The sequence below is a fragment of the Cherax quadricarinatus genome, chromosome 48 (genome assembly GCF_038502225.1).
Source record: "Cherax quadricarinatus isolate ZL_2023a chromosome 48, ASM3850222v1, whole genome shotgun sequence".
NCBI classification, from domain to species: Eukaryota; Metazoa; Arthropoda; class Malacostraca; order Decapoda; family Parastacidae; genus Cherax; species Cherax quadricarinatus.
In genome coordinates this window covers 23,146,502-23,158,943 of record NC_091339.1, presented here as the reverse complement: position 1 = coordinate 23,158,943, position 12,442 = coordinate 23,146,502, and the positions used below count along the sequence as shown (strand labels likewise).

Sequence of the window (12,442 nt, the reverse complement as noted above, 5' to 3'; positions counted from 1 at the left end):
ACTAGGAGCTTCAGAACATGCCAACTGGTGCAGTGCACTGTTTATCTTGCCATGGAAGCATTTCTCTAGTGTTTTGCTTGCATTTTGTGTAGTTATTTTGCCAAATTTTTTTTCTAACTATGGGTCATAAGAAAGTAAGTGCAAAGAACAGTGCTGAGAAGAAAAAGAGTATAATGTCCATGGAATTAAAGCATGAAAAAATTGATAAACACAAGCAAGGTGTGAGGTGTGTGGGTTGTTTGTGAGGCAGTACAAGCATAGTACATTTTGCTACTATGCTGGTACTGCATCGCATTAAAAGTGTAGCAATTAAGTTCAGCGATAAAGTGTAGCAATAAGAGTGTAGCAAGTAGCCTACCTTCCACCCTCCACCTCCGCCAGCATACATACACTTTATAAAACCAGTTTATTTCTTTACATTCTCTATTATGTTTTATTGTTTTTATGCAATATTTCTTATTTATAAATACTGTACATAGTTTCAGTGTTTTCCTTATGAAATTAGTGATCTAGTGCAGATAGCCTCACAAACACTCCGTTTTCAGAAGGGGAAGAATGGGAAGATATGGTCAGTGCGGCAGCGGCAATGGTCGCCACCACTCGTCACATAATGACATATTTTATTCATTCTAAAGTATATATCATGTTTCTATATTATTTACATTGTTTATGTCATAGTAGATCACTTGTGATAGATAAATAAGTCGTAGAGTTGATATTAGCGTTATATTGAAGTATTTTGTCCTTCCTCTTGAGAGCAGGAATTCCTCTGGAATGGATTAATGGCATTTCATTTAATTTAAATGACTAAAATTGATTTCATATACGAGCAAATTGAGTTACGAGCTAGGTCACGGAACGGATGAAACTGATAAGTCAAGGTTCCACTGTACTTTCCTTTCCTCGCTCCTTTTACTCCCTCTCCCAACCTGTGCCTTTCAACTCTGGCATTTTGTTATCCTTTATATTCCATGTCCTGTATACAGTACCTAAATATTTTGTACCATCAGTCATGTCTGTTTTTTAAAGATAAGTGTGTGTGTGATATATTCATTTATCTCTGTAAAATTTATATATTAGGTTGGTGCTGGCCAGGGTCGTCATCATACCTTGACTTGACCAATCCAGAAACTCGTAACCATTATAGTGACACGTTCATGCTGGACCGTTACAAGGTGAGGAATGGGCCTTGATATTTAACAGAGCTTTAATTTCATTTTTATTTTTCTAAATTTTATGGACAGTTTGAAAATTATGCAGTTAAAGATTGTAGCTTTAGAATGAAATACAGTATTATATACAGCACTTCTGAATCGTAATTTAGATTATCTTTTAAGGATACCATACAGATATGGGAATTATTGGATCTTGTTGCTGCAGCTTGTTCATACGTCTTGATTTGCATAGTTTTGGTGTAAGACTTGGTGATAGATGGAAGTGGCTTAACATGCATATTTTTCTGTTATGTGGCATTCATAAGAGGTATAAATTTATTCATGAAATCTTTGTGCAAGCCAGAATTTTTCTATATTATTGTCATTGGAAAATCACAGATATCTGTAATATTATGTAGATACCACCAAAACTTAATCCTTTGATGTTTTCAGAGTTGTATAAAAATTTTGTTTGATACTTTGTTTTCTAAAAGGTTTAAAGTGATTTGAAATTTGTTAAATTTTAACATTGAACATTTAAATAGCATTCAGACATCTCTGTGCTATTGCACCCAGTTAAAAAAATGTTCATATACTCTATATACTTGACTAGGAGATAAATTTGTTGTAACATTGTTAGCTGTTTCATATTAAAATAGTTAACATGCCATTCCTTAGTGTGAAAGGGGTGTGTGTAGGTATTTTAACAGTGATTCAAAAGACAATAGGCAGGACTGTGGCAGCTGTTTTCTATGGAAGTATTAAAATTGTTGGCAGTATTTATCTTTCTTTCTTTTAACACACCGGCCGTATCCCACCGAGGCGGGGTGGCCCAAAAGGAAAAACGAAAGTTTCTCCTTTCAAATTTAGTAATATATACAGGAGAAGGGGTTACTAGCCCCTTGCTCCCGGCATTTCAGTCGCCTCTTACGACACGCATGGCTGACGGAGGAAGAATTCTGTTCCACTTCCCCATGGAGATAAGAGGAAATAAACAAGAACAAGAACTAGAAACAAAATAGCAGAAAACCCAGAGGGGTGTGTGTGTATATATATGTTTGTACATGTATGTGTAGTGTGACCTAAGTGTAAGTAGAAGTAGCAAAATGTACCTGAAATCTTGCATGTTTATGAGACAGACAAAAGACACCAGCAATCCTACCATCATGTAAAACAATTACAGCCTTTTGTTTCACACTCACTTGGCAGGACGGTAGTACCTCCCTGGGCAGTATTTATGTAAGATTAAAATACTGTGAATAAAATTGAGGAAATTTTGCTGTGGGTAATGTACTCGTGTGGTATTTAGTTTGTGGTGATAAAGTATCGTGTGTAGGAAGTGATACAAATGGTTGGCTTATACTTTGATTAACTTTAAACTGTTATTGCATTTGCATCTTTTAAAGTGTAAAATTGAGCAATAATAATGATTTCATCTACTGTGTTTCAAGTTTACTTCAATCTTCTATACCATTAGTTTTCACCACTTTGACATAGTTTCAATAATTTATTATTTAGGCTAGAAACTTTTATGTTAGTTGCTCTTTTCAATGGTGCTGAGTAACACAAAGGCATATTATACAGACAGATATATTATATTACAATGTTAGGACACTTTAATAAGGACATGTTTCATCAATTCATTGAATTTATATTGAATTAGCAATGCCACTGGTGGGGAAAATGCGTCCTAATTAAGCTTACTAATGTTGCACACACGTCTTATATACATAGTGCCAAGTATCCCCAGCCCAGCTGTCATGTAGCTTAATGTCTTCTATTTTTATCTGTGATACTGACTTTTTTTTTTTAATATTAATTTATTTCAGGGTTCAACTTTAGATACCTTCATTTGGAATGATATGAATGAACCATCAGTGTTTAATGGTCCAGAAGTCACAATGCAAAAAGACAACATTCATCCAGGTCTAGGTGTTGAGCATCGGGAAATTCATAATGTCTATGGAATGCTCTTTGTAAGTTGACATAGCACATGGTTGTAACTTCTGTAAATAATTAATTATCAGGCTTATGTGCAAATGATGGTGAAAGTTTATTTTTTGGGTCACCCTACCTCAGTGCGAAACGGCCGACGTGTTAAAAAAATTGTAGCACTAGCCGTCTTCCAATGAGGCAGGGTGATAGCGAATTTGACATGAAGTGGAAGATGTCATATTTGCTCTTTGATGATGAAATGGTTCTTGTAGGAGATTCTGAAATTAAATTGCAAAAGGTAGGTGGAGGAATTTGGGAAATATGTGAAAGAAGGAAATTAAAAGTGAACATTAGAAAGAGAAAAGTGATGAGAGTAACAAAAAATCCAGGCAATTAAAGAGTGAGTATCAGATTGGAGAGAGGGAGTATCAAGGTAGTAAATGTGCTCAGATGTTTGGATGATGATCTATAAAAGATGAGGTGAATCATAAAATAGACTAGTGGGGAAAAAGAGCACTGTACCAGTGTATTGTTGTATCATCGCTTACATGGTTGTGATGCATGGGTTTCAGATGATGCAGGGAGGATGAGGATGAAGGCATTGGAGATGTCATGTTTGAGGAAAATGTGTGGTATGAATATTTTTTTTTTTTTTTAAGGATGAGCTAAAGCATCAATATTGGTGGGTTTTGGCTATTTTTGATGGTATTAGTATCAGCCAGAAATAGAGTGCCAGTACAGTATTAGCAAAAATTTTGTTATCCCATTCCTGCTCTTAATAACCTACCACCTATTCCTTACATTTGCAACATCTGTTGCAGTGTTTCCCTATCCACCCTGTCATATGCTCTTTCAAAATCTATAAATGTAAGAAAAAGCTCCTTGACTTGATCTAATGTCAGCATATGGACCACACACTTTGGTCATCTGCAATCCTACTCTCTTACCTTTAAATCTTCCTAGCATACTCATCAGACTTCTTTCTTTCAACACACCGACCGCATCCCACCGAGGCGGGGTGGCCCAAAAGGAAAAACGAAATTTTCTCCTTTCAAATTTAGTAATATATACAGGAGAAGAGGTTACTAGCCCCCTTGCTCCCGGCATTTTAGTCGCCTCTTACAACACGCATTGCTTACGGAAGAAGAATTCTGTTCACTTCCCCATGGAGATATAAGGAAATAAACAAGAATAAGAACTAAAAGAAAATAGAAGAAAACCCAGAAGGGTGTGTATATATGTGCTTGTACATGTATGTGTAATGTGACCTAAGTGTAAGTAGAAGTAGCAAGACATACCTGAAATCTTGCATGTTCATGAGACAGAAAAAAGGACACCAGCAATCCTACCATCATGTAAAACAATTACAGGCTTTCGTTTTACACTCACTTGGCAGGACGGTAGTACCTCCCTGGGCGGTTGCTGTCTACCAACCTACTACCTACAACTCATCAGACTTATTCCATTATATGTAATTCTTACACTCATTTATCCCTTTTTTCCATATACAAAGGACTTAGACGTGCTCTCTACAATTTCTAGGTACCTTTGCCCCCCTTTCATGGATTTTTAACACACTGGCCATCTCCCACCAAGGTAGGGTGACTATCCCCTCTCCCCTTCCCCCCTCCAAAAAAAACACTTTCATCATCATTCACTCTTATTATTGTGTTGCCAGAGGCATGCAGATACTACAGCTCGGATGCCCCTCCAAACTGCAAATATCCTCATCCTTCCTTCAGAGTACAAGTACTGTTCTTCCCACCTCTAGGACTCGGGTCCTGCTGACCAGTTTCCCTGAATCACTTCATAAGATGTTCCTATTTGTTAATATATAGTATTAATGTATTTTGCATTTTACCATTTGAACTGTCATAAAATATAGCAGAAAATAATACAGTATGTATAATTTATTGTCATGTTTTTTTTACATTTTCATACAGTAACTATGTTGGAAGATAGTATCAAACCATTATTTGTATTCTTTACGGTCACCATTTATTTCTTGAGGCTGATCTAATAGTACTATTGCTCTGTATTTACTGTGTATGTTTCTTTTTCTTTCAACAAACTGGCCGTATCCCACTGAGGCAGGGTAGCCCAAAAAGAAAAACGAAAGTTTCTCTTTTTAAATTTAGTAATGTTATTTTATAAAAATTAAATTCACTGTAATGTTGAAGAATATAAACAGGCAGATTATCTTCACAACAGTATTATTCTATAAGTTAGAAGATAGGTAGTATATGTGTTAAAATGTATAATGTGTTTAGGCTTTCATATTTATTTAAGTCAAAAGGTTAATTTTAAATGATTTCATCAGCATCAAGGTACATATGAAGGACTATTGCGCAGATCAGATGGTCGTTTAAGGCCATTCATCTTGACCCGTGCTCACTATGCCGGCACCCAACGTTCTTCTTCAGTGTGGGACCGGGGACAATACTGCAGAGTGGGGTCACCTACGTATATCTGAGCCCATGCTGTTGTCTCTTTCTGTAACTGGCATCACTCATGTGGGTGCAGATGTTGGTGGATTTTTCGGAAACCCTGACGCACATCTTTTATCCCGATGGTACCAAGTATGTTTTTATTTTATATTTTTGTTTTGCTTGACTGATTAATTATTAAAGCACAAAAACAAGGTGTTGAAGAATAGGAAGTTTAGCAGTGGAACAAAGAGAAGGGAAATTAAAAGAGCTAGTATGTGAAAATATGTTGATTGGTAAACATTCATGATGCCTTGCATTAAAAGGGAAATAGCATGAGCAAGAATGGATGATATATGATAATGTTTTACACACCAGATCATAAAAATATGAGCTGTGGGTAATAAAAAATCATCCAAGACTTTGTCTTAATAATTGTTTTTAATACAGTAAGGCCCCATTTTACGGCGTTCCGCTAATACGGCGATGTCAAATTATGACCAAAATTTGCTATACAGCAAGCGGTCTTTCAAATACGGCGCCCCCCACCCGGTTTGTTTACATTTTCCGTGACCACATCTATTATGTCAGGAAATTTTCCAAAATTTCAAGTGTTTTAAAGTTACTGCATATTTTATATGTACTCTGATAATTATACTTATGTGTACCTGTACCTAAATATACTTACACACTGTGCTGGTATGCACGTACACATTAAAATCGCTAAGTCTCTCTCTACTCATGATGCCAATACTACATAATAATAATCACTCTTGGGCACACTAAATGTCTTATTTTACATCAATATAGGAATTTTCATTAATCCATCTATGATATTTTCCTCAAAATTATATATGAAACCCATTACATAGCATATAAACATGATACATACACTCACAGAATAAAAAATTGATATAAATACGAGATTTGTTTTACAAAGCAGCTGTGTAAGTAGTGTCGGAAGAATTACGTTTTCTCTAGTCAAACTGGGGGATAACTGTAGAAAAATATTCTTTTCGTATGCCTTTACTCTATATATAGCAATTCACGACCCTTGTGGGTTAAGTGCTTTTTACAATAAATAATAATAATAATAATAATTATTATTATTATTATTATTATTATTATTAATTAATATTAACCCTTTGACTGTTTCCGACGTATAAATACGTCTTACGAGCCAATGTTTTTGACGTATTTATACGCACAAATTCTAGCGGCTTCAAATCAAGCGCGAAAGGCCTGGTAGGCCTACATGAGAGAGAATGGGTCTCAGTGGTCGATGTGCACCCTGTGAAAAAAATCTGGGGACCCAGCGGTGCATTGTGGGAACGCCATGTTTGTTAGTCCATTTTCACCATGCCTCTGGTGAAGTTCCTCACTCCTCGGCAGATTGGAGGTCTTTTTTTCCCGAAGTGATAGCTCTAACAGCGATGAAATGTCAGTGACAGTGAATTCCAGGGTTTTGAAGTGAGTGTTCCGGAAAAAGTGCCCAGGATAACGAATTAGTGATGAAACCCAGATGACCACAACCTTCCACCTCTGGTGCTGGGCGGCTTGTTCACGTTCATTCGCTTGTACCAGGGACGAAGAAGAAACTATTTGGTCATGTAACACCCAGATGTTAGCAGTGATAGTGATTTCAAGGTCATTGAAAGCAGTTCTAGTGACAGTGGAGTGGTATTCCCCAGTGAAGCGGCAGTATGTACTGACGTGGCATGCGGTCTGGTAGTGTTTCATATGTTGTTCCAGGGAAGGAGAAACTCTGGGAGCACATCCCGTGGCCTACACCACGACCTGATAGTGAGGATGCGATATTGTAACAATGGGTATGAATGATGTTAGTGATGGAGCAGGCAGTGGTGGTGATAGTGGGGTGCACGGCCCATGTGGCACCATCAGCGGCCACGCTACTACCGCTGCTGACTCTGCACAACAACCAGCCTCACCCTACCCCACACTCCCACAACCTGCACCACCACAACCTCGCAACCATAACCACGGTACAATATCCAGACCCCACCAGCGAGCGCATCTGGGATTGGCAGGATGGTGACAGTTTGTTCCCAGTCCCCATGACTTTGATGAAACACAAAGTGGAATAAAGCCATCTTGTCCACTTGGGAACAATGCCAGTGAACTGGACTGCTTTGAGTTATTCTTTGATGAACCCTGATGGACATCATTGTCAGGAAACAAACACATACTGTGATTACACCATGGCAAATACAATTCTCTCACCAAAATCACGGCTACACAAGTGGAAGGAGACAGCTGTGGCAGATGTACCTGTTTTTGCCACAATAATGCTTATGCCACATGTGTATAAGCACACTGTCACCACATACTGGGCAACAGACGCCTGATTTCAACTCCAGGTTTTAGTGACATTATAGGTGTCAATCGTTTCCTGATACTGTTACGTATGTTACACTTTTCAGACAAAACCAGGCCTGACAGAAGCGACAGGTTATATAAGATCAGAAATGTGTTTATGTACCTGAAACAAAAGTGCTGCATGTATTTTTATCCCTTCAGGAAGCTTGTTATTGATGAGTCCTTGATTTTATTCAAAGGAAGACTCTCATTCACAATATATACCAAGCAAGAGGGAAACGCTTTGGTATAAAGCTATTTGTACTGTGTGATTGCAGAAGTGGTCTAGTTTTGGATATCATTGTGTACACTGGCAGTAGTACTTTGAGAGATACCATGAAGTTATTGGGTATCTCTGGTGATGTGGTTGAACAATGATGGAACCATATCTTGGTAAGGGCATATGTTTTTACTGATAACTGGTACCCAGCCCTTACTCAGTGATTTCTTCATGAGCGAACTTGACAGGCGTGGGGGCAGCAGTCGTCGTAATCGCAAACATATGCCAGGTTCGGCTGCATCGCAGAGGTGAGGTGCAAGCCTTTGCTGCCAAAGACATCTTGGCTTTTTGGTGGCATGACAAACGTGATGCCCTTTTGGGCATCATTTCCCAAAAGAAAAGGGTACCCAGTAGCGGGAAAACAAGAGATCAATAAACTTTTTCGCCTCACTTCTGGACCCCAACCTCAATTCCAGTGGAAAAAGTGACATCAGATTGGTTTTTGCAATGTTTTCAAAGTTATAATGGTATAAAAACTTTTTCCATCTTGTTGATATCTTTGCTAAATTTTTTCTTAAAGTTAAAGACCCCCATTTTAACCCTTCCCTGAGAGCTCATTGTTATGGGGAAATTTCGTTATCGTAAATTTTTGCCAAAAAAATAAATCAAATTAATCCTTCAAAAACCCCCCAAAGTATAAAAAAAAAATTTTTGGTTTAAAATTTTTAATACAAAAACTGAAAAGGCTAAATTACATGCCCTTCCCTTTTAAATTTGAAATCTGGGTGATTGATGGGATGGGAGGAGGAAGATCGAGTGTTTAGGGGGAACCCCCTTCCATTAGATTTAAGGGTTAAAGTTTTTTTCGGGGTTCCCTTCTTCAAATGCCACTAGGAACTTCAAGTCCCGGGATTTCGCCGAAATATCTGTCCATGTGGCCTGTCTTTCGTTCTTTATAACCCTAAAGTTTTTTCCCCTTTTTGTCAGTGTAATAGTCCCGACCTTCAATGGCGGGGGGGTTTTTCCCCAAAAAGGTTTGCACTTTCACATTTTAAATTTTAATCTTTGTGTAACCTTTTAATTTCTCTCCCCCCCCCCCCCGGAACCAGTTTCCTCAGGTCTGGCCTCTTGTTTAAAGTTATCTAACTATCAGTGTTGTTCTTTTGTCCTCCTCCCCTCTTCCTCACCCCCCTTCAACCCCGGATTTTCCCAATGCACAATGGATTCCTCCGGCATACTTCTCTCAGGGGTTGTGAAACCCTTAAAAACCCTTTTGTCACACATTCGGGCCACAGTTTCTTCCAGAGTTCAAGGTCCTCTTATCACTCCTCCCAACCTTACCCCGGTTTACACAATTGGGGATTTAAAATTCTCCCAAAAATCTCTTAAGTCAGTTGAGTTTCTGAGGCCCTCAGCCCTTTCAAACAGGCTTTTGGTCAGTTTTTGAATTTTGCAATAACCTGCTGGCCCAGGGCTGGGAGAGGAGTGTTGGGAACCACCTTAAAAAATTTCCCCATAATTTGCTCTCCATGTCTGGGATGCCCAAGGGGGCTTTCTCCCGGAGGCATGGGTCAATTTTTTTTCAGTTGGTAATCTTTACAGGGGGCAAATGCAGGGGTTACAGTCATAAAAAAAAGCCCCTAGGCCCCACCTTATTTTTTTCCCTCCAGCACCAAATGTGGGATATTCTTTTCCCGGGGCGCTCTGGGAGTTTGGGTGATACATAAAAAAAGGCTTCCTTTGCAATCACCACTAGCTTTGGGAACACATAAAAGAAAGCCTTTTTCATACTTTTGTCCGGGGTCCTTTTCCCCCTGGTTTGGGTCCGGGGCTTTTTTTAAAACACCTTTTACCCAAACACTTGTTCGGGTTTGGGTCCTTCCTGTCTTGTACTCCTTAAATTTCCCTGCACATTTTTCACTGCTTTGTGGTCGAACTGGCAGCCTCACCATGTTATCCCTAGGGCCCTCGTTTTTAAATCTCTAAAACCCTTTTTGCTGTTAAAAACCCCCTCACATCATCCCTTTGGGGCTTTTTTTTAATTAAATCCTCATCCTTTCCCTAGCCTTTTCATTATTTTCCCCGAGTGTTTTTTTTTTATTTTCCATATCAATGAGTCTCTCAGCATCTTCATCTCGATCTTTTTTAAAAACCGGGGTTAACCTTTGGAGCAGTTTCCCTTGTTTCCCCTTTTTTCCCCCAAATAGTAGCGAGGGTTGTTGGGTTTTTTTCCCCCCTTTTGGGCTGGAACCTCACTCCATTTTCATATTTATCAATGATCTCTTTCTTATCTCTATAGAAATTTTCTCCCCCTTATTGCTTTGGGTTGGTAAAAAACTCGGGGCCCATGGTCCTTTTTTAGATGAAATCCCCAAAACACTGTAATATAAAAATTTTTCCCGTTTGTATGCTTGGATGTTGGGGGGCGGGTTTGGGTAAGCAATGCCACCGGGGGAACAGGGAGCGCTCGGGCCCCATTTTGGGCACGTCTCGCGAACAGCTTTGGCCCCCGGGTTTTTTAAAGCGGTATGCGAGGAAAAATCTTAGATAAAATGTTTTGGTATGTGTTCGTTATTAAAGCCGGGTATGGGGGCCCACTGTATGGTGAATTTTGCCTGTCGAAATCAGACAAATAATTGAAATCCCAAAGCCTCCTGCAATAGACCAGCCCCACCGTCATCGTTTCGGGCCCGGGTGATCACTACCATAAACTGCCCCTACTGCCAGAAAAATGCTCAAAAGGGGGTGTTTTTAAACCCAAACCCTCCCTGGAAATTTTTCTTTTTTATGTGTAGGGGTGTGAAGTGCCCCTCTCATATCCCCATGTTTAAAAAGATTCCCAAAGCTCAGCAGTTTGGCTGTTGTATGTACTTGTATATATATTATGGAAAATAGTAATAAACATTGTTTTTGTTTTTTTTGTTAAAATTTTCCCCAAACTTAAATGAAATTTTTTCTGTTTTGTTTTAAAAATGAGTGTATTTTGAAGAATCCCCTTTTGCTAACCCACCCATAATTCCGGAACAGAAAAAAATTGAAAAATGCAAGAAACCTTTGAATTAGATAAAAAAGAATCGGGGGGCGGGTTGGGGGCCCTTTTTTCTCGCGTACTTTGTCAAACTTTGGCTCTTATCTGGTAAATCTTGGCATTTTTTTTAGGTTTAAACATCCAAAAAAAATTCCCCAAAATTTTTTTGAAAAAATAATTTTTTTTTTTTAAATTTGGGGACAGAATGCCCCGTTTCAGAGGGGGCCCGAAAAAGTCAAAAGGGGTTTAAAAATAATAATAAAAATTTTTTTTATTATTTTTTAATATTTATCTTATTATTAAAAAAGGTGTTTCTTTTATTTGAATCTTGTACAACTTGTACACAATGAAATTTTGTATTGGGTAAATTTATTTTAAAAAAAAAAATATTAGGGTTTTTTTTCTCTTACAAATGGGCGTGAATAATAAAGTGACCTTCATTTAACCCTTTTTATTTGTGGGTGAAGTCACTCCTTTCAGTTTTTTCTTACATTGTCTCAACTCTGTATCTTTCTCTCTCGTTTCTCTTCGTTCTAGTTTCTCTATTGGGTTTTGGGGTTGCTGTTAAAAAAAAAGCGAAAACCTCTTCTTTAAGTGCCAAGTTAGAGGGTGATGGTGTCCATTCTGATTTCATTCAAAAACATACTCATTACTTAAAATTTTAAAATTTTAATAATAATAATTTTCTCTGTGTGTATTTCCTTTTTTTTGTCTAAAAGCCTTTTCTGTTGCAAAATTAATTATTTAAATTTTTTTGGCATTTTTGCATATTTTTTGTTGTCGTTTACTTGTGGGGCTGTGTGGGGGGGGTGGAGGGGGCAAAGTGTTTTTTTCTTTTCCCATCAGGCTGTGTGAATCTTGTTTGGGATTCCTCATCCCCTTTTTTAAAATTTTACAGTTATTATTTTCTATCTTGTTTTGTGGGATCTAAAAGGGGTTTTGAAATGATTAAATTCGTGAAAGGCATGTGATTTTAAAAATATGGCTCTGGGCCCCCAGTGTAGGGACGGGGGTGTAGCCCAGGCGGGCTACCTAAGCTACCTAACGACTTTCTACAAATAAATATTCTCACCTCTTTTAAATATTTAAACACACTATTTTAAAGGGAAATGTGGTGTACTGTTGTGTATTTTACCTCTCTGGGTGTTTTTCCCTTTGAGGGGTTTTGGAAAAACTATGGTCTTTTACCTGGGGGGTTTTTGGTACTGTCTCATAATTTTAAGACCTAAATCTTGGGAGAAAGCTGGTGGCCTTCATTGAAAAAAATGGGGCTTTGGTGGGGTTTTTCAAAAAAATCCCCCCC

At 38.2% G+C, this 12,442-nt stretch overlaps 1 protein-coding gene across 1 annotated transcript in view; it reads left to right on the top strand.

Moving 5' to 3' along the window:
* Window positions 1–12,442, top strand: part of LOC128696024 (glucosidase 2 subunit alpha) — a 33,779-nt gene that overhangs the window by 13,311 nt on the left and 8,026 nt on the right. Inside the window, 4 exon segments of the mRNA XM_070094976.1 lie at window positions 1,081–1,175; window positions 2,984–3,130; window positions 5,410–5,517; window positions 5,519–5,668. Of these exon segments, the coding sequence (XP_069951077.1) occupies window positions 1,081–1,175; window positions 2,984–3,130; window positions 5,410–5,517; window positions 5,519–5,668 (500 nt within the window).